Genomic DNA, 20,301 nt, shown 5'->3' with positions numbered 1-20,301 from the left:
TATATATATTTGTCTGTTTGAATTGTCTGAACTATTTTCATTTTTTTCCATGACACAAAATAATATAAAATTTTAATCGCAACGGTTTTTACAGCTTTCTAAATTATTCTTAAAATTCATTCTTTTAAAAGTAAAGAAATTCTTTCAGTAGTGATGGATTAATTTTGGCACAAATAAATAAGGAAAGGAGATGTTGTTAAATAAAAATATAGGTTAGCTACTCAAAAAAAAAAAAAAAAAAGTAATTTCAATAGTGATGGATTAATTTTGGCACGAGTAAATAATGAAAGGAGATATTAAATAAAAATATTGTCAAATAGGGTTTTCTATATAACTTAGACATAACGCACACCTTGAGGAACACATAAAATGTTAAATTTGCATTGTTAAAAAAAACCCCTAAATCCTCTGTGATCATGAGGAAGATTACCTTTGCATCTCCTAGACGAGATGGATTAATTTTGACAAACAAAATATGTACAAACAAGCTTCCAAATTCCGACCTTTCTCATATTTTGATTTCGTATTAGGCCACAGATTTAGTAAAGCTACCAAACTCGATGACCTAGTGATTACTATCATAGTTTGTAAACATTATCTTTTAGATTGAATAACCTTTATCCTCAAAAAAAAAAGTAATTTCAATAGTGATGGATTAAAATATTGTCAGGGTTTTATGTCGCTTTTGTTGTTATATATAACCTACAGAACTCATAAATAAATTTACACTGGAAAAAAAAAACCTAAGTCCTCATGAGGAGATTACCTTTGCATCTCCTAGACGAGATTCTCTTCAAACTAGATCCCAAATCCTTGGTGAAGATGCGATGCACAAACAAATCCATCAACTCGCATGTATCAGAGGACCCAAATTTTAAAAACGAATACTATTCCCGTACCGGATCCAGTTTGCTTCACGTCTCCAAATATGGCTCCAATTTACTCTGTTTCCACCCTTTTGGAAATTCTAGGTCATTCAATGAGCGCTTAGAGAATGTGTTTAATATTCTCGGTTCTTGTTCCGGCCTTCTCCTACTCTCCATTGGTGGTCGTCCCTGCGTGGCTAATCCCCTCACAAACAAGTTCCGATTCATGGATTACCCTAACTCGGGTAAAACAACTTGCATTGGGTTTGCTGTTGATCATATCGATCCAACCACTCAGAAATTCAAAATTGTCTGCATAGTCGAAGTGCTTAAGCCTTCAAATCCAGTCGAAAAGATGTATCAGTTCGACATTAACACCGGAGATTCATGGAGTTTATCGAAAACAACATTTACTTGCCACTCAAGCAAACTCAAGAAGGGTAAGAATTCGAAACCTGTTTACTTGAACGGAGATCTTCACTGAGAACGATGGTAAATGTATCCTCGTGAGGCGGATCAAGAACGAGCCGGTGCACCTAAATATGCCGTTGTCGTACTGGAATGTGCAGGCGTACGACGGCAAATGTTTGGTAATGAGCACGATGAAGAACCATCCTATTGAGCGAGTGGTTCATAGCTACGACTTTAGAGCGAACAAGTGGGAAGTCGTGGGAACGATCCCATGGTGGTGCGATAGTAATCGAAACTTTTTTCTGTTTAAGCCGTCCTTGTCTTCTTCTGTGATAGAACTACTGGATCAGGAAGAGGAGAGGAATATGCTCAAGCTCAAGGCCACGAGTTCCAGGACCTATCGTCAGACCTATCGTCAACCCGATATCGAATCTGAACTGCGCATCTCCTCTGTAATGGCTATTATGGGTCTGGTTAGTCGTAATTTGTGTTTTCTCTAAATTTACTAGTTAGTTTCTTTGTTCCCCTGCTACCTATGGATGTTTAATCTAACATCTAACATTTAAATTTTGGCTCAATTTCTTCTACAAACATATGGCCATTAGTACGAGGCCGATCAAATGAATACGATTTTAGACGTAGGATATAAATCATAAACAAACAAATCAAAAAGCTTAAAGCACACGCAAACAAGAATCGAAATTTACAATATATATATATACCCAGAAAAAGACTGGATGCCTATATCAACAAGTAATCCCATCAAAACATAAACCACAGTTTATATAAATCACTAAAACTCACTGAACAAGTTCAAAGAGATTCCCCTATGCCATGCTTGGGAATATACCTGAGAAGTTTGGGATCTTATCGATGTGTTTCAACGCGTTCTCAGCTATCTGTCGCGTTCTAAAATCAGCGTTTTGGAAAGCGTCCACGAGTGCAGCGCTCAGGGCCTGCTCCTCTGCGAGCTCTCTTGCTATGTCTTCAATCCTCAAGATCCTTTCCACCACCCAAACAGCTCTCCTCGTCAGCCTCTCTGATCGGTTCTCCTTCAGAACGGTTAGTATATGCGTTATCGCGCCCGCTTCATCAAGTATATTCACCCCTTTCTCTACGTCTAATCCGTCTTCTAATAAGCTCGAAAGAGCTGCAAGTGCGGCCTCAACCACTTTCTCATTTCCATGGTCTAATAGAGCCACTAATTTCTCCACAGCTTGTCCTTCGACGAGGCAAAATGTGTATCTTAATGAACATATTCCTTGGTGGATCTTGCACAGCCCGTTTACAACGTGTGGTTTGCTCATGCATGAAAAGATCGAGCCACAGTAGTTAGGAGGAGGCAGATCAGGCATCCGTGTCAGGTGAATAGACTCTAGTGACAGATTCTCTAAAGCCATGGCAGAAACCATCTGGATGATATCTTGACCGTTGGATTGAAGCAGATGAAGGAAGAGCGTAGCAACATTGTGCTCTTGGCAAAAGGTAATGGCCCGAGTCTCTTTGTTGAAAGCAAAAGTAATCTTAGCAAGTATACGCACAAGTCCTTCCAGAAAAGGACTCACAAACCTCATTCCCTTGATATCCCCTTGGCGGATGCCAATCACTTTGGAGATGATTTTTTCAAAAGCACCAACTTCTAACATTTCCTGAATAAGACCCAAATCCCTATCTGGTAATTCAGCTAAGAGTCCAGCAGCTGCAGCCTGTTCTTCAGTGATTGGTGTGTTTTCTGAAATGATTGCAACAAGGCTTCCGAGTTGTCCAGCAGTGCCACATAAGGCCTTAGCTAGTTCTTCACTCATGAATGGGGAAAGGTTATGAAGAAGCTTTATGGAAGCCAAACGCAAATCATCATTCTCTCGGACCTCTATAAACTGAACCAAACTGATGATTGCACCTGAGGTTTTAATTGCATAGACAACTTTTGGAACTGTTTTTGGGCAACTGGTGAGTCCAACAAGAACCTCCAACAGCTTGCACTGGATCGCTGGTCCCGTGTTGCTAATTAGATGGAGCAGATTCTCCACTCTGTTGTCTGAAACAAGAGTGGCTTTGTCATAGTCATACCCAATGTTCACTATGTTAGCAAGAATAGTGGCAGAGACTTCTTTCAACCGAATTGGAAGGTTGTTTGGCCCTACATAAAACAGATCTTTGATAAGTGGGGGGAGAATTCCTATGCTGATCAAGACCTTAGCACTCCCTTCGAACGATGAGATTTTGTTAAGAGCTCTCAAGGCAGCTTCCCGTTGGGGCATGTCACCACTTCTCATAAGATCGACAAGAGAAGAACCCACAGTCTGAGCCACAAGAACCTTCACTTCATTATTTAAAGGAAGCTCCCCGAGAAAGGAAGCCATAGAGACTTTTGTTTCAGGTGAACCTGCACATCATGATTCACATGTGGTATCATTATTCATGCATGAGACTCGCAATAAAACAGAGGAAAATTATTAAAGATCTGACAAGAGAACATATAAAATTCCTAGAGCAAACAAACTATAAGGCAGAATACAGTAACACCGTTATGCATCCGAATGACTGAAGGAAGATGATAACAAGTTTTATGCAAAATGAAGCAGAGAGAACATTGTTAAACTATAACCAAGCAAAGTAGGGAATAATAACCTTCAAGGAGTTTTCCTAGAAGAGGCTGGAGTCTACCATAAGAAGCCATCTGCCTAACAATTTCCTCTGACCTCTCCATGTTTTCCAAGGTTCTATCAGCTTTCTCAACAATTGAAACATTTTCTGAGTTGCTGCTAGTCAGACTAACCAACAATATAAGTGCTCCATGAATGGAACCAATCTTCTCGCACAAAGCTTCTGACTTAGAGAGCTCAAACAGCAAGGAAACAGCTGCTTCCCTCCCTTTTGATGGCTCATGTGATAAGAACTTAACTAGTGTACGCACAGTGTCCCCTTCAGCTACTATAGCCTGCAATACGCTGAAACATTAATTAGCATCCGCTTAATTATCCATAAACGTTTTCGTCAGAGAAGAACAGAAATCAGAATTCAACCTTGCTCTCCTCATCTCCTTCAACAACAACTTGAAGAGTCTGTAGAGCCTTATACCGAACTTTATGGCTACTACTTTTTAACAAGTCGATGACCATACGGATAAGCTGAGCGTTGCGTACACCTTGCCTATTAGATCGGATAGTCCTGCAAATCTGTCGTACATGCATCAAAGCTTGCAAAATGTCGGTCTCAGCATTACCTAAAAAAAGTGAGTGACGAGCAATGTCAAGCTTGGCAGCATCATTCCTTGATCTCCACTCTTCGATAGTGTTACGCAGAGCTATGCTGGGGCTAACATCAGCGCTGCTCAGCTCCTGAGAAGTCAATGGGCAAGATGGTGGTCTCCCACTGTCACGACATTCCTTGAACCATTTCTCGATGGCTTCACGCTCGAATGTTCTGCCGTTCTCTAAAGTGACAGGGTCATGCATAACCTCCTTTGTCAATGGGCAGATGAAGGCTTCGTAGATATGATCAACCCCTCGCTCAAATTGAGAGCTGTCATCTGACTGGTTACCATCCTCCGAGCTTCCAACCATGTTTTAATCCTCAACACTCACTGCAAATAATAAGCAAACACCTCAAGATTACGGGAAAACAGGATTCATAAATGCAAGAGTCAGGTAAAGAGTGTCCAAATTCGAGAGTAAGTGAAGGAGAAAGTTTTGGAAACACAAAAAGGGGATATAAATACCAGATTTAGCTTAAGTTCCTTGATCAGCAAAAAGGAAACAAAAACAACAAACACAGTATATGCCAAAATCATCAGTTACATGAACCCTAATATAGCAAGATTACTAAATTTAGCAATAATTATAGAAACCGGAACCAAACAAATGAGCATGTCAAAAAAAATACCAAAAGAGAGAGAGAGAGAGGAGAACGCACACCAACCAGTTCCAATCGAAGAAGCGTGAGAAGGGAACAGTACAGAACAAAACAAAAAAAGCCTAAGTTTTTATAGTTGTTCAAAGTTGACAATTCGGAAAAAGACTACTTCTTTAAGTCTCCTTAAGGAAAAGAAAGTGTGAGTTCTTCTTCATCCATGGATCCTGAATTAGAAAGCAATCCAAGCTTTTGCTCCTACTCGAGCTAGAATTGAACAGAGTTGTGTACCCGTGCGAGAGAGCGAGAGAACGAGAGAGACGGGCAAAAGTAAGAGGAAAGAACAGAGAAGATGGGTTGAAGAAAAAAAACACGAAAGGTTGACTAAAATCGAAAAGTCGTGAGAGAGAGAGAGAGAGAGAGACGTGGAGCCACCAAACGCCAACTTGACAAACAGAAGCAAACCAGCCTGGCTTGCTTGCTGTGTGTACACACACTAGTACTACAACAACACACTCGACTTGCTACCCACCCACTAACATACCCGGGTTAATGGGCTTTTAGTTTTCTTAATGGGCCTTTTATTCATTAATTGACCCATTTACTCCAAAACTTGCTCTGAGTCTCTCTGACCATGATGCTCTCTCTCTCTCGATCGCATTGATTTGTTGATTCTTGTGTGTTTGGGGATCTTAATCGCGATGGCGGGAGATGAAGGAACTGAGATTTACGAGGAAAGAGAAGAATCCATGGATGCGGCGGTGGGTAAGGAAGAAGCAGAAATTAAAACTGAAGGGAAAGAAGATGAGAACATTTTGCAGTTCCTAGATTCGTTGGATGGGTATCTGACGCTTATGGACTCTGTCAATTCAAAGCTCCGAGAGGTAACGTGATGATCTCTATCTATGGAAGGTTTTACTTTAGAGTGATTAATTTTGGTCTCTAATTCAATTCAAAGTTTAGATCGCTTAATTAGCTAGCTTATGGAAGCATTTTTGAACCTTTTAGTGAAATTGTATCACTGAGATTAGGATGAGACTCTGCCTTAATTAACTTATTGGTATAGAAACTTTCTGAAAAAATGTGTTGTTTTTGGCAGGGATGGTTTGATCTAGCTAGTGCTCGACACTCTATGGGAACTTTACGTATCAACAGCACTCTTTTAGACCTCAAGTATCATCCCGCTGCTTCTACATTGCAAGTCACTGACCAAGAGGGTAAGTTTGGCTCATGCTCTGAGCTTTTGATTGTTCCAATGCCTCACGTTTCTATGCTATGAATTTTATTCGGGGAAGACTCTTCTTACATTTGATTGAATCTATGGAACTCTTGTAGTTGGATCTTTGGGATCAGTTCCACGTTTTGCTTTGTCCAAGTGGGCTTCCAAGGGTTGTGGTAGCCCTAAAGGCAAAGACTTCTCTACTGATACAGATTCGGAGATAGGCTCACCTCTCAGCCAACAGCTACGACATCGAGGAGTTTCTGGTAATAAGAGACTTTATCTGTTGTTTATTCTGTGCCCTTTTATTTGTTGGTGTGTAATTTCTTTCTTATGTAAATTTGATAGAAGAGAAACCATCAGCTAAGGACGAAACCACTTTAGCTGCTGATGAAGAGGTGAGCAATCATTTCACCTTCTGCACAAACTCTCCCTGTTTTCAAAATGCAGAACGAGGGTTTTGCTAATCTAGATGTGTTAATCTTCTTCAGATCAAGAAAGAACGAGCTAAATCTCTGTCGGTATTTGGAGGCTTAGTCTCCCCTAAGCTACGCGGCGCTCAACTATCATTTGAGACAGGTAACATCATCATAAACACAAGTTTACTCACAAAATAGATTCCAGCTTCCAGCTGAAACTCTTTTTTTCTTGTCTTTGGACAGCTCTTGAAACTCTTGTGGAAATAGCCAACATGCGTGCATCTATGCTATCTGCCTTTGAGCGGATCACAGAGAAGTAAAGTTCCTAGGTAACAACTTATCCTGAAATATGCTCAGGGGATTCAGCGGATGCAGAATAGAGTCTCACAGACAAGGTTACATTTTGGGGAATTTGGTGATGCGAATCATATCTTTCTTCCAGTCAGAAAGATAGAATGTGTGCCAAGGCATTAGCTCGATTTTCAGTTTTGTAGCTACCACATTCAGTGTAAACACAGTATCTGTTTCGGTATGGTTAAATGTTACCAGAATTTCTTACAGACATTTGAGCTAACGATAGATCAAAATAATAAAACCTTTTGGGGAAGAGAGAATCAGTAAACTGGACGACGAAAACCTCAAATATCTCTTCATATAAAGCAAGTGAATTCATAACAGAACAGAGATACAGTAGAAAAACCATACAAAGACAAACTTTACAAATTACAAATAGTCTAACGCTATTGTCTCCTCCAAAACAAGAATTTGGTGAAATGATTATAAGATTTTATGAAACAATCACAAGTTTCATCACGCGAGGAAAAAAAAAAAGGGATTTAAAAAGGAATGATATAAAAATCGAGGCTAGAAGGAGTTCCAATTGTCTGACCTTTTCTTGGGGCTTTCATCTGAAGAGACTTTGAAGGGGCCTGTGGAACCAAACGGGTCTGCATCATCAAATGAGTATCCATGGCTGCCACTGAAATCCTTTGTACTATTCATGGAATCGAATCTTGAAAGCGAGGGACCTCCAAAGTCTCTGCTACTGTTAATTGAATCAAACCTGGAGAAAGCAGCTCCACCAAAATCTTTTGAGCTGTTGATGGAATCAAACCGAGACAGTCTTTCGGGCTGGGAGGAAAACCCGGCGCCTGCTTCACTGGTGTTGAAGGAATCGAACCTGGAGAAGCTATCAAAATTATTATCTCTGGCTGATGCATTGCTGAACCGAGGTGGAGAGTTCCCGAATCTTGAAAGTGGAGTGCTGGGAACTGAATCGTCAAATGCAAATGGGCTCTTTCTCTGAGCGCCGAAGCTTCTCGAACTTGGAGAATCTTCCCTTCCCGTGTCTCCACCATAATCGCCACCAGATACAGAATAATCTCCATCCTGCCAATGTCCATTCAAAATGCTAAGCTTGGTTACGACTCTGAATAGGTAACTAAATGATTCAGCATACTGAATGTACCATTCCAAATCTGAAAGTATGGACTTACTTAATGAAGATACAGGTTTTCAAAATTGTATAAAGTAAAAGATCAGTTCAATGTCTATTCGATAATTACAACTGAAGGTTCGATACAGTATTTAGATGGATGAAATGATTCGTTAAATCGAAAGACACTACGGATTCTGTACTAACCTGACTTTTTGATGCATCAAATCCCCAGACTGAATCCACATCATCGTTAGTGTCAAACGCACTTGCCCAATTCGAGTCATCGAAGAATTCCGAATTCTTTCCATGAGAATCTGGAGATGGGATCTCAGTAGCAGTCCTAGAGACAGGACTGTCTCTAGGACTTCTGCCTGAATCATCTTCACTGTGAGTTGCCCCATATTCACTCTCATGGTGGCGGTCTGAGGTTTCTGAAAATGGTCCATAGTTTTCATCTAAATGAGTCGGCGAGTCAGGTGGCCCCTTACCATCATCCACCTCACCGTTTTCCTTCTCACCAGATGAGTTTTGCTCTTTTGATTTGTCAAAAGTAATCTCATTGCCAAATCCTAACAGTGTGAGGATTATCAGTTAACTATAGATATCTAAATGTATTAGTAATAGAAAGATAGGATTAAACATTGTACCTTCATCTTCAAACTTATCCCATTCTTCATCCCAAAGAGCTGCCCCTTCTTGAATTCCAGGTTGCCAACCTGTAAGTCACAACGTAACAGATACCAAATGATTTGTTTGTTTACAAAATACATGCAATTTGCATTCATCTACAATGAAAGCAAGAAGTCACAAGGCGATAGAACCGTCTGTCATACCAGCTGGAAGGTCTACTAGGGCCTTGGACTTAACCTCCAACCCATGTTTATTGCAACGTTCAGTTAAAGCCTTCATCAGTTCCTCTAGATCTGATTGTATTCTGTCAGCCCGGACCTATATGTCCAGTAAAGTATCAAATCAGGCATGCACAGCAGATACTCGATAGTTTGTTTATGCATCACATAAGAATAGAGAATAGATCTACCTGAAGGAGACCATCAGCACTACCACCTTGCTCCATGTTCACAATCGCTTGGCTCAACTCCGTCTTCCGCCCCTGGAATGGGTTAGCAAAACTTCAATAAGTAACAAATTTCCGTGAAAGATGTGTTAAAAAATTATTCAAATCCCCTTCACCAGCAAATGTGGATAACGACAAGCCTAGTATTGGAGGCAGAAGCACATAGACAAAATGGAGAAAATATACGGCTACATAGGCACTGTACTTGAAATGGCAGGCAAACGAATTTGTCATACCTCAATCTCGCGGAACCTGGCCTCTTCAATAGTTAATTTTGACCCTATTTCAGCAACTTGCTTATACTTCTCTTCATACTTCTTTGCCAATGTTTCAGCCTGCAGCAGAAATTGTTCTGGATAAGACAGAATTGCCTCTAAATAAATGAGGAAAGTGATTTTCTATGTGAAACGCACCTCACGCTTGTCAGCGGAAGCCCTTTCAGAGATCTCATTTAATCTATTGTCACACCTGCTTTTGTACAAGACCTGACAGAAGAAAGAACAAAAAAATGGGATAATAAGAAACGGATCTTAGCACAAGAACCCTACTCTCTGACACACAGAATGTGTATATAATATAAATATAAGATAAAGATCAAGCTGAAGAACTAGCTCTAGATAGCAAAACCTCAAACAAGGACTACGGTTCTATACGATAAGGCCAGAACTTCAGGGAGAGCAACAATCTTAAACTTATAAGACCATTACGTAGATAACCTTCGAATTCTACAGCTTAATCTAAATGGTAAATTCCAGTCGATTGGTCTTATTTATACACACGATCTTCTTCAAACTTTTTCAGAGAATAAATCAACTAGATACCAATATCCTCTCGATCAAAGGAGCTAACAGTTTCTTCGAGGATTTAATGCATACAAATATAGCAAAGTTTCCATCGACAATAGTTAACTATATTCGAATAAAGAAATCTGAGACAGATCAAGATCATTTCATACTTCTCAAAAAACAATAGTTTATATTAATGAAGTACTCACAATATCTTGCATTTTGGTCCGGTAGTATTCAAGTTTCTCCCTGGAGTCCATGTATGCATTCTTCTTTTCATCAACCTACACAGATTAGAAAAATTTGTTTCACAAGCTTCCAAGGAAATGCATATGGAAATATCGCTCATCTAAAGCTTAAATAATGTTTTTGTCCATATTATAAGTGAAAATTTAAATGATCACCTTTTCCCCATCAGCTGCTGCTTCTGGAAGATTTGAGCTTGCAGGATATCCATTACCTAGGTGACTGGGATCATCCAAACCTGGCGCTTGATTCCTTTGCTGGTTAAAAGACATACCGCTGCCAGGGTGAGGGCCTGGTGCAGGAACTGGTGGTCTCATACCAGTTGTTGGGGTGATTGGCCGTGCACCCATCACTGGCTGCTGTACAAAACCTTCCAATAGAAAAACTTGACTTAGAGTAACGTATCAGGGAAAAGGAAAAGATCAGTAAAGGCATGAAGTGTGAGCAAAACCTTGACTAGATCCCCATCCAGCATTTGCATATCCATGACTAGGTGGGCCTGAGATAGATAACAGTGTCTCATCAAACCTGATGCTGCTAGGAAGATCTGTCGGAAGAGGACGGCCTTCTCTATACCGCTCCATCAAATACAATGAAATGCAGAACTCCCTCAGAGAAAGCATAGTATCATTATCCTGATCAGATAATTCCCACACATGCTTCAATACCTCTGGAACCAAGCAAAATAAATATGTTACCATAAACACTTGCAGATATTATTATAGGAACATAAGCGTCAGGAGGGTAGCAAATAAATGAACATAACAGCGAAATGGCCTGTCCCATGAATAAAAGGGACAAGAACACAAGTTTTTAAAAGATTCTTCAATCCAGAATTGCATCTAATTTCAACAGAGGCAACAGTTCATTTCACATACAAATTGAAAATTTACACTCTTCATATAAAGTGGACTGAAAGATAGAATAATCTTACCCCTGGGTAGCCTCCAGCTTAAAAATAGATTCCTTGCCTGCTCACCAGTGATTTTCCCATCCTTGTCGCTATCAACTTCCATAAATACCTTTGTATATTTCTGGACATCAGATGGTTTAATTTTTGGCCATGGAGGCTGATTATTTCCAGCAGGAGTTGAATGGGCAGATCCAACTGCACTTCCAGCTGGCAAACCGGAGGATGGACCTTGTGAGGACACTGCAGGCTGTGAACTTGCTGCTGGCCGTGGCTGATTCCCTGCAGGTAGCATTGAGAAAGTACTCTGTAGGGAGTCGAGAGCATTAGGTTTTGGTGGAGGTTGGGTTCCAGCAGAAGTAGGAACAATGGCTGAACTGATTGAAGAATTACTCAGAGTGGGTTGCTGGAAAGAGGAAAACATGTCACCTCCATTTCCAGATACAACAAGCGCCTTTGGATCAATTTGTGACTCTGGTTTTACGCCAGGAGAAGGTGCTGCTATGCTTCCCCCTCCAAAGCCTGACGAGTATCCGCCGGTGTTTCCAGCATACAAATTATTAAGATTGAACGTTGAACTACCAGGACCAGATACACTAGTGGGACCAGCCTGAGGAGGACGTGTAACACTACCAACAGGACCTGACTGAAATTGACCTGGTAAGGCATTTGGTCTATATTCTGGACCAGTCGCTGGTCTAAGTGAAGTCAGCCCCGATATTCCTTGATTTGGTCTCATTTGCTGGTTTTGTTGAGATGGAAAATAATTCTGATTAACATTCGCATTTGGTGCCCCTGGTCCTCCAAAACCCACATTTTGAGAAACTGTTGAGGGTACGGAACCGACTGTGGTAGCGGCAGGATTAGGTCGGGGTGCAGGAATAGCTGAAAGATTAATTTTGGGCGGTGGTATTTTGGCTGCAGCAGGAGTATTCAGTGCGGCGTTAACAATCTCAGGTGTCAGCTCTCTCTTGCTCTGAGCTACTGTTACAAGTCTCAGAGAATTATAAAAGTTTTGCCGATCAAGGAAACCACTACGTGACCGATCAGAAAGCGACCATATCTACAAATGCAATGCAGAACACAACTGATCAGTAGTTAAATTCACATAGCAAACACCACTAAACACTCCACGAATATTGTACGACAGAAATGCTTCAGGTTCAAATACATAATTAACTGGTACACCTAAGATAAAAAGCTTATATCCACACAAATGTACCAAAACGTGATAACAAGATTAAAGAGACATAGCCACATAGTAAATGACGTTACAAAAGAATAATTAACCAATATCTTCAGGCTATGCCAATGATGACATCCTCATCTAGATGCTGTCAAGTTCGAGCAAAAACCAAAAACCAGTACCCTTCCTATTAGTGACTACTTTAAAACCAAATGGCAAAATTTTTCACCAAGGAAACTTCTAGAATCTTACTGTCATACACTAATAACTTCTTCACAATAGATTTCTAACAAAGGCTGCTCTTATTAAGCAAGATCATAAAGGAAGAAATGCAAAAAAAAAAAAATAAGCGTCTCAAATCTGCACTCGTTTATTCAGTTCATAGGCAAATCAAAAATCTCAGAATATAGAATGCGGAGAATCAAAATTACGGCATTCTGGAAACCCAAATCAGAGATCTTTCTCCGGAACAACTCAACAATTCTCTCACCAGAAACAATTAAAAAAAAAAAGCAGAGATCCAAGAAGAAATGTGAACCTGGGCGAGAACTTGCTTAGACAAACCAGATCCTTGAAAAAATCCAACAGCTTCGGCTCCACTGATCCGACCATCTCCGTCCAAATCAGCTCTCTTGAAGTAGGCCTCGAATTGATCCATGTTAGGATTCTGACCCGCCATCACCGGAGAGCTACCCCTCAAAAACTTAGATCAGAGCTTCGAAATCGAGATCACAATCCCTTATCTCCAGATTTCTTCTCCTTGCCCAGACGAAATTTGCCCCGATTCGAATCGATAAATTAATTAAATCAAAAAACTAAAAAGGCATTAATAAAAACAAAAAACAACCGTAAAAATGACAGTGTCACACAGCAATAGATCAATCGAATCGTTTTTGTTGAAGATGTTCAATAAAGTCATCGTTATTATTATTTTTTTTTTTTTCCGGAGTTTTTTTGTTCGCTGCTAGTAAATGGGCTTTATAAGCCCAAAAAAGGTCCATTGTCACATTGAAAACCATACGTCGTCGTTTTGTTTGATCTTAAGGCTTTTAGCTTGTCAGTGAAGCTGTGTAACACAATTGGCGATGAAGGGTAGGGATAAGATTTTTCCCGCCCATATTTTTAACAAAATCAGATCCTACAACCTCTGCCGTCACTGAACTCCGAGAGACAGATCTGGGACGAAGAAGAAGATGGTTTCCACAACCAGCAAATCGGATTCCAAGGACGAAGTGAAACAAACCCTAAACCCCGAAAACCCTAAAAAGCTTTACCAGATCGGAGGCCTTCAAGTTGAGTTCCCTTATCAACCGTATGGAACCCAGCTTGCGTTCATGAGCCGGGTCATATCTACGCTCGATCGTGCCCAGAGAGACGGTCACTCCCACGCATTGCTCGAGTCTCCAACTGGTACTGGCAAATCTCTGTCTTTGCTCTGTTCTGTTCTCGCTTGGCAAAAGAGCTATCTATCGCGGTTTTCCAATGGGAACTTTTCTCATTTGAAAACGCAGCCTTCAGGTTTGTCGTGTCCTTAATGAATATTGCAACTCTATGATTGAGAAGATTTATTAGTTATTAATTCGTGGTTATAATATATCTCTGAACAGATACTACTTTACCTAGCAATGTGGAGCCACCTGAACCACCAAATATTCCCACCATATACTATGCTTCGTAAGCGTTTACATCATTAGTCTTTGGAAATGTTGCAAATCATTTGACTGTTTGTTTATTTTTTTTTACTTAGACGAACTCATGCTCAGATCTCTCAAGTCATTCGTGAGTATAAAAAAACTGGTTACAGAGTGCCCATGGCTGTATTGGTATGTCACAAATAAAACTTGATCTTGCGAACTTGTTTTATCTATGGCTGGCTCATCAAGAGAATATTTTATCTCACGCAACTCATTATAACTGTAATTTGTTCTGTGTTGTCCATTGTGGGTTCATCTTTCATTGTGTTAGGGTTCTAGGAAACGTTGCTGCACGAATCGTCATGTACAAGGGAAAGACAACGTAGACGAAAAATGGTAAAAATTTCATCCATATTCACACCATCTCACTATCCTCATAAACCCTCTCTATACTAACGTCTATTATAATTTATATTCATTCTTTTTTTCTAGTCGGTTGCTCCTAAAAGATAAGAAAAACCCAAAATGTCCTGAGTTCGAGTGAGTTTTCCCTGATAATCTATAAGTTATTTGTGTTTCCTCTTTTGTTTCTAGCTACCTTGTCAAAATCCATATAACGGTTTACTTTAACTTGCAGAGGTGCCGCTCGCATCTTAGCTTACCCATCACTTAGGCAAAACGGGCACAATGGGGTTCATGACATTGAAGACCTTGTAAAAATTGGGAAAACTGTTATAGGTTAGTTAGATTTGTTTTTCTTTTCTTTCAGTTATTTGTATTTTTCAGTTTCTTAATCTCAAATAATTTTCTTTTTAGGCTGTCCATATTTTGCTTCCAGGAAAATGTTGGAGGTTGCAAAATTGGTTTTTTGCCCTTATTCATATATAATTGATCCTGTAATTCGAGGAGGAATAAATCTAAAAGGAGCCATTAAGCTTCTGAAACCTTGTTAGCATGCTTGATGATATTGATGGCTACTAAAAGCTTTTACTGTCCACAGCAATATGGAAGACATTGCTCGTGAAGCAGGAAGCATTAACTTGGAAGAAGATATTATTATCAGTATGTACTACTCAAATAATTATATATCCCTGCAGTAATTAATCGTTTTGTTCACTAAAAATATGCTTCACTAACCTGGCTTATGCGTTATGCAGAATTGCGGAATGAACTAGAAAAGTTGAGTGACGATGAGCCAGAGTTCTATGAACCCTTGTATGAAGTAGTAGAGGTAAGTCATTCTATGCAAGAGATATTATTAAGAGGTAACTAAGCTTTGCTGTCTACTTTTTAAATATTGACTCTTCTATGTATTCAGGGATTGATAAGTTGGATTGGAAGTAAAAAAGATTCATTAGCAAAACGTGATTCTGAGCACTATTTCTCTAAGTAAGTTGAAACTTTTCTTCCAATCCTCTACTTTACTTTAAAATTGCAAAATGGTTCCAAAGTCTATGAGGCAAGCTGATTTCTATATAATATACTTCATTCTTTCTTTTTTTTTTTGTTGCTATTTATCAATGTAACAGCTGGACTGGAGACAGAGCTTTGAAAGAGCTCAAGGAATTCAATATCACTCCAGAGTACTTGCCACAATTACAGGCGTGTCTTGATCAAGTAAGTCATTTCTTCTATGATTTCTGGCTAGACCCGCATGACTTTTTACGACGCTTGAATGTGACTTTGTGCTTAACTGGTTAAGGCGATCACAAAATCAGAGGCAGCAGAACTGGACCCTGAAAAGCCTTATTTGAGTGGGATATCTGTCACGACACTAGAAGGTTTTTTTTTTTTCCGTCTCACTAACTTTAATAAGCATTGATCTCTCTATAATGTAATTTTGAGGATGAGAGCTTACATATTGCACACAAAAAAATTTTAATGCAGAGTTGTTTGCTACACTTACATACTTCTTTTCCAAAAACGGAAGTCACGTCCTAGATTACGAAATGGGTTTACTACGGTCTGCTAGGAGAGGTACAAGTGAAATCTTTATGTGTGAAAACTTCACCCATCTGTATAAAACAGAAGGTGTTCATTGTTGCTTTACTGTGATGCAGGAGATACTGGTTGGACGCATACGTTCAGTTTGTGGTGCATGAATCCCTCTGTTGTATTCAAAGACTTAGCTGATCTTTCTTTATCCATCATTTTAACATCTGGGTAAGCAGTATCTTGTTGCTTACTATATGCTTCTCTGCAAAGAGTTATGTCAACTGGCTAGTTTTTTGTTTTCATTGTTTCTTGAGCCATCTCTTTCAGTAATGATATAGTTTGAGTTTCTTTGTTGTGAAATATAGGACTTTGTCACCGATGAATTCTTTCTCATCTGAACTTGGGTTGCCGTTTGCCACTTGTTTAGAGGCTCCACATGTGATTGATCCTAATCTGCAGGTTCTGACTAAAGCTCTCCACTTACCAACAGTTTCAAGAAGTCAATGTATGATTTTAACAATACATTTTTTGTTCTAGGTGTGGGCGGGTGCAATCTCCAGTGGTCCTGGTAATTATCCTCTAAATGCAAGTTATAAAACAGCTGATGCATATGAATTCCAGGTACTGATTCAAGCTCTTGTTTTGTACTGTGGTGCGATGTTTTAGTGTAAAACTCAATGCTTCTATATACTTTGCTTTGAAGGATACTCTAGGGAAATCCTTGGAAGAAATTTGCAACATTGTACCAGGTGGCTCTCTGGTATTCTTTCCAAGCTATAAGTTGATGGAAAAACTCTGCACGCGTTGGCGTGAAACTGGACAATGGTCTCGGCTCTGCTTGAAAAGGGATCTTTTCATCGGTACGTAACATCTCTATCTTCTGTGATCATTTAAAAACTGTTGCTGCATTTTTTTTTTCTTATCAACCTGTCATTGGTTGCAGAACCAAGAGGAGGAGCCACGGACGACTTCGAAACTGTTCTGAAGGAATATTATGATTCGATAAGCGGAAAGAACAGATTGATTGGAAGAAATAGCAGAGTTAAGAAAGCAGGTTCTGTAGTAACTGAGGCTCAAGATGATTACAAGAAAGGATCTGCATTTCTTGCAGTATGTAGAGGAAAGGTTTGTTGTTGTTGTTGTTGTTGTTGTTGTTTTTGTTGTTGTTGTTGTTGTTTTCTTCTCCTGGTTTCTCTTATTGATGTTTATTTTGAGGGACCCTATGTGCATGACATGATCTGAGTTCAATTCTACAGGTTTCAGAAGGGCTTGATTTTTCTGATGAAAAGGCCAGGGCAGTGGTATCCTTTTTAACTGCATTGGCTTGGTATTTTTGAGTTTGACTGATCCTTTTCTGCAATAGAAACATTGGGATATTTTTGATTCATGCTACTGAAATTGGCTTATAAATGGACTGTTATACCTTGATGGTTACATACAGATAATTGTTGGCATTCCATTTCCAAACTTGTAAGAGTTCTATTTCCCTTTAAAACCTTCCAGCTTCCTTCCCAAATCTTCTTGGTTCTAACGAACCACTTTCTTGGCAGGCACGATATTCTAGTCGAACTAAAGCGAAAATATAATGATACATACAAATCATCTAAAAACCTTCTTGGAGGCGGTGAATGGTATTGCCAACAGGCGTATCGTGCTTTAAATCAAGCAGCAGGGAGATGTATCCGGCATAGGTTTGATTATGGTGCCATCATATTCTTGGGTAATTATAAGATTTCAATATCTATTTTAAACGTTTTGTTTTTTTCAGTAGCTCTGAGGTTGCCTTTGTTTTGGTGTTTAGATGAGCGATACAGACAACCAAGGAACAGAGCGTCTATTTCAAAGTGGCTAAGGCAGTCTATCAAGCTGTATGATAATTTTGAAGCTTCTATGGAAGGATTAAGATATTTTTTCAGCAGTGTCAAGGTTTATAACAATCTATATCCTTTCCTTTCAAACTTTATTACATACATAATCATTAAAATTCTTTGAGAATTGCATGCAGGAGCAAGTTAACAGTAAGATGTTAGAGTCCCATGAGCAGAACTTATCTTCTGAAAACCAAAGCAAAGAATTCATAAAGAAAGAGAATCAGATTCAGAACAATTCTAGTCATGTGGAACCAAAGGTATATTCTAAAAGGAAACTATATACTTTTTTCTGTTTTCTCATGAATTCATTTTGTTACTGATGATGAATTTGTGTGCAGGATATTGCAAGTAGGAGGGTGGTGAACGTGGAGGACTATACAAGTTCGAATCCAAGATACTCTTTTACGAACGAAGTTTTAATTCACAATGATGTGAAACCAAAAATAGCTTTACGTTCGAGATCTATGCGGCTTCCTGAATCATATCCAGGTTACGTACCTGCTGCTCACACATTCATTCAAGTTAAAAAGGAAACTGAATCCTTTAAAGGAGTCATTGATCTTGACTGCGAGGTCCAGACTGAGCCTGGGTAAAAATACTAAACCATATCTCTCAAAGTATATAAAATTCATATCTCAAAGTATAATGTGCAATAATTGTCATAAAGTGGCATACTTGTTAGAGTTAGTTTCAAGTACAGAACTAAAGCTAGATTATATTTATACAAATCTTTGAGCAAACTTTTAAAACTGTCATGTGCAGGTACTGTGAGGTTTCGTCGGTGACCAACTGTGATGAAGATCCAGAAACATCTTCTGTCTCTGGTATTGCAACCGCGAGTCCAGGTTCTAGCTCGAAGAATGAAAGCTCTAGCCTAGCAACAGGTCTGAGATCTATGAAGTCTCCTGATCAATTCTTAAAAAGGCATATATCTACTGAAAATTTCAGAAAATCTCCTCTTGGTACTGAATCGTCTGTTCTAGTAACCCCAGAGAGATATTCCATTGGTGGTGATACACGTAATTCGATTCTAGAAGCAGAGTCGCCTTTGAACATGAGTGTTAATTCCAATGCCTTGAAGAGAAGAAAGTTTAGTAGCTCACCAGTCATCATTGACCTTGAAGAAGAAGAATACAGTAATGCTCCTAGTACTGAACCTGCGGATCATACAAATTTTACAAGGAAAATTGAATTTGGGTTTGGTAGTACCGAATCAAGATCCCAAAACGAAAATACATATGCTTTTCAGGAAGTGAATCAGAGAGTGATGAGGATATCTTGTTCACTTTGTAGAAGTTCATTAGGTCACCCTGAGAACGACTCGCATCCCAAATGCTTGTTGACTTCGTCGTCCAAGGCGTATTTGCTGTCTCTTCTGAAAGAAGCATCAGGTATTGCTGCTCAAGAAGAAATGCCAACGAGTGTTTCAGTTATCATGACAGATTGCTCATTGGTTAATCAGAGACTGTGCACAAATTCTGAAAGCTCAAAAGGTCAGGGAATTTGGTGCCAGAAAGATGGATGTGTTTACAATACTATATTTTGCCCTTTCTGTAGTGTCCCAAACACCTGCCTTGGAGTGCAAGTCATGGCTACAAATTCATCAAACGTCCAGCTTATGAGCAAAGTAAGCTTGACTTTTAGTTGGTGATTCATCAGAGTGCATTGTCTTGATATTAAGATCTCTTCTTACTTGTTTTCAGATTTTGTTCTTTGCTGATCATCTAGAAGTCAAGAATGATGATGCAAGCAAGGAAACAGCGTTAAAGCACAAGGTAATTCTTGTATTATACCCATGAGTCTTTACAACTAATTTGAGGATTCAGTTTGGAACAAATGGAGATGCGAAAGATGTTGAAATAGAAGTGAAGTTGTTTTAATGATGTGACATAATAAAATCTTTGATCAAATTTATTTTGTGAAAACATAATCATTACCTATTGGTATTGTAGGAATCTCTTGCTGTCACTAACACGTGATTTGCCAACAAGCAAGCAAGGACCAGGATGTTTTCAGCAATGCTGGTCCGACCTTTTCTTCGGAGGCTAAAGCAAACTTATAAAAGTGTGTGTGGCCTTAGATTTCTAAATTTTATGTAAACCTTTTCAATTAATTATTATTTTATACTAATGTTTAGCAAATTATATAGGTATTGTGTAAAGAAAAATAAACGACTGAGTAAATTATTAATTAAATTCAATATATATTGTTTGTTGCAATCCTTCTAAAACTTGCAAACTCTTAAGTCTTACCTATCAAAATATACTATTTGAAAAAATGATTGCATTATACTATTATGCAAGGGGGAGAGAAGACAATTGGAACAATCAGGACAATCTCAATTATGTTTTCCCTTCAAATCATATAAACTAGGGCCTAGGGGGCAATCAACGGTTTATTTGTAAATGGTCACACTCAATAACCTCTACGAAAATTGGGCCTTAATAAGCCCAC

The 20,301-nt window shown here is 39.2% G+C and overlaps 4 protein-coding genes and 1 pseudogene across 7 annotated transcripts; 3 read left to right on the top strand and 2 right to left on the bottom strand.

Annotated features, from left to right (window-relative positions):
* The first annotated feature begins 753 nt into the window (after positions 1-753).
* On the top strand, positions 754-1,777 carry LOC104759315 (putative F-box/kelch-repeat protein At1g20790 pseudogene; annotated as a pseudogene).
* Positions 1,778-1,971: 194 nt separating this feature from the next.
* LOC104756430 (U-box domain-containing protein 44) lies at positions 1,972-5,641 on the bottom strand. Of its 3 annotated transcripts, none has more exons than XM_087494318.1 (4): positions 5,163-5,641; positions 4,304-4,863; positions 3,909-4,218; positions 1,972-3,663 (listed from the first exon to the last, which is right to left on the bottom strand). In XM_087494318.1, exons 2-4 carry the CDS (start codon positions 4,841-4,843, stop codon positions 2,105-2,107), a joined length of 2,409 nt encoding a protein of 802 aa, XP_087350444.1. In that variant the 5' UTR covers positions 4,844-4,863; positions 5,163-5,641; the 3' UTR covers positions 1,972-2,104. The 3 variants fall into 3 exon arrangements, with proteins under 3 accessions (XP_087350444.1, XP_010477326.1, XP_010477327.1); XM_010479024.3 differs by having other exon boundaries at positions 5,193-5,641; XM_010479025.3 differs by having other exon boundaries at positions 5,199-5,641.
* Positions 5,642-5,723: 82 nt separating this feature from the next.
* LOC104756429 (uncharacterized) lies at positions 5,724-7,374 on the top strand. 2 transcript variants are annotated; one of them, XM_010479022.3, is made up of 6 exons: positions 5,724-6,013; positions 6,229-6,346; positions 6,465-6,614; positions 6,700-6,746; positions 6,840-6,927; positions 7,011-7,374. In XM_010479022.3, exons 1-6 carry the CDS (start codon positions 5,831-5,833, stop codon positions 7,085-7,087), a joined length of 663 nt encoding a protein of 220 aa, XP_010477324.1. In that variant the 5' UTR covers positions 5,724-5,830; the 3' UTR covers positions 7,088-7,374. The 2 variants fall into 2 exon arrangements, with proteins under 2 accessions (XP_010477324.1, XP_010477323.1); XM_010479021.3 differs by having other exon boundaries at positions 5,750-6,013; positions 6,697-6,746.
* Positions 7,375-7,402: 28 nt separating this feature from the next.
* On the bottom strand, positions 7,403-13,649 carry LOC104756428 (uncharacterized). Its single transcript, XM_087494317.1, has 12 exons — positions 12,946-13,649; positions 11,246-12,284; positions 10,763-10,981; positions 10,470-10,681; positions 10,275-10,349; positions 9,694-9,765; positions 9,517-9,615; positions 9,245-9,316; positions 9,039-9,153; positions 8,853-8,921; positions 8,410-8,774; positions 7,403-8,156 (listed from the first exon to the last, which is right to left on the bottom strand). Exons 1-12 carry the CDS (start codon positions 13,084-13,086, stop codon positions 7,632-7,634), a joined length of 3,003 nt encoding a protein of 1,000 aa, XP_087350443.1. The 5' UTR covers positions 13,087-13,649; the 3' UTR covers positions 7,403-7,631.
* Positions 13,500-19,995, top strand: LOC104759314 (regulator of telomere elongation helicase 1 homolog). Its single transcript, XM_087494319.1, has 27 exons — positions 13,500-13,925; positions 14,015-14,081; positions 14,155-14,230; positions 14,373-14,437; positions 14,534-14,581; positions 14,679-14,779; positions 14,858-14,993; positions 15,042-15,103; positions 15,199-15,272; positions 15,360-15,430; positions 15,571-15,658; positions 15,744-15,822; positions 15,929-16,018; positions 16,102-16,204; positions 16,342-16,435; positions 16,514-16,597; positions 16,680-16,836; positions 16,920-17,101; positions 17,233-17,277; positions 17,418-17,446; positions 17,527-17,696; positions 17,778-17,902; positions 17,982-18,104; positions 18,186-18,436; positions 18,610-19,474; positions 19,551-19,622; positions 19,800-19,995. Exons 1-27 carry the CDS (start codon positions 13,601-13,603, stop codon positions 19,824-19,826), a joined length of 3,609 nt encoding a protein of 1,202 aa, XP_087350445.1. The 5' UTR covers positions 13,500-13,600; the 3' UTR covers positions 19,827-19,995.
* Positions 19,996-20,301: the final 306 nt, after the last annotated feature.

This window comes from Camelina sativa, chromosome 17 (genome assembly GCF_030686135.1).
Source record: "Camelina sativa cultivar CO46 ecotype springtype chromosome 17, ASM3068613v1".
NCBI classification, from domain to species: Eukaryota; Viridiplantae; Streptophyta; class Magnoliopsida; order Brassicales; family Brassicaceae; genus Camelina; species Camelina sativa.
The sequence above is the reverse complement of the archived record's forward strand: the minus strand, read 5'-3'. Positions and strand labels throughout refer to the sequence as shown.

Excerpts from the sequence above, each read along its gene's own strand:
- LOC104756430 (XM_087494318.1), bottom strand. The coding sequence starts at position 4,843 with ATGGTTGGAAGCTCGGAGGATGGTAACCAGTCAGATGACAGCTCTCAA. Across the intron at positions 4,219-4,303 it reads AAGGAGATGAGGAGAGCAAG|GCTATAGTAGCTGAAGGGGA; the intron begins GTTGAATTCTGA and ends AGCGTATTGCAG. Across the intron at positions 3,664-3,908 it reads TCTAGGAAAACTCCTTGAAG|GTTCACCTGAAACAAAAGTC; the intron begins GTTATTATTCCC and ends CATGATGTGCAG.
- LOC104756429 (XM_010479021.3), top strand. The coding sequence starts at position 5,831 with ATGGCGGGAGATGAAGGAACTGAGATTTACGAGGAAAGAGAAGAATCC. Across the intron at positions 6,347-6,464 it reads GCAAGTCACTGACCAAGAGG|TTGGATCTTTGGGATCAGTT; the intron begins GTAAGTTTGGCT and ends GAACTCTTGTAG. Across the intron at positions 6,928-7,010 it reads TCAACTATCATTTGAGACAG|CTCTTGAAACTCTTGTGGAA; the intron begins GTAACATCATCA and ends GTCTTTGGACAG.
- LOC104756428 (XM_087494317.1), bottom strand. The coding sequence starts at position 13,086 with ATGGCGGGTCAGAATCCTAACATGGATCAATTCGAGGCCTACTTCAAG. Across the intron at positions 10,982-11,245 it reads AAGCTGGAGGCTACCCAGGG|AGGTATTGAAGCATGTGTGG; the intron begins GTAAGATTATTC and ends GCTTGGTTCCAG. Across the intron at positions 9,154-9,244 it reads GTGCTGATGGTCTCCTTCAG|GTCCGGGCTGACAGAATACA; the intron begins GTAGATCTATTC and ends CTGGACATATAG.
- LOC104759314 (XM_087494319.1), top strand. The coding sequence starts at position 13,601 with ATGGTTTCCACAACCAGCAAATCGGATTCCAAGGACGAAGTGAAACAA. Across the intron at positions 14,231-14,372 it reads GAGTGCCCATGGCTGTATTG|GGTTCTAGGAAACGTTGCTG; the intron begins GTATGTCACAAA and ends TCATTGTGTTAG. Across the intron at positions 17,102-17,232 it reads TTGCAGTATGTAGAGGAAAG|GTTTCAGAAGGGCTTGATTT; the intron begins GTTTGTTGTTGT and ends TCAATTCTACAG.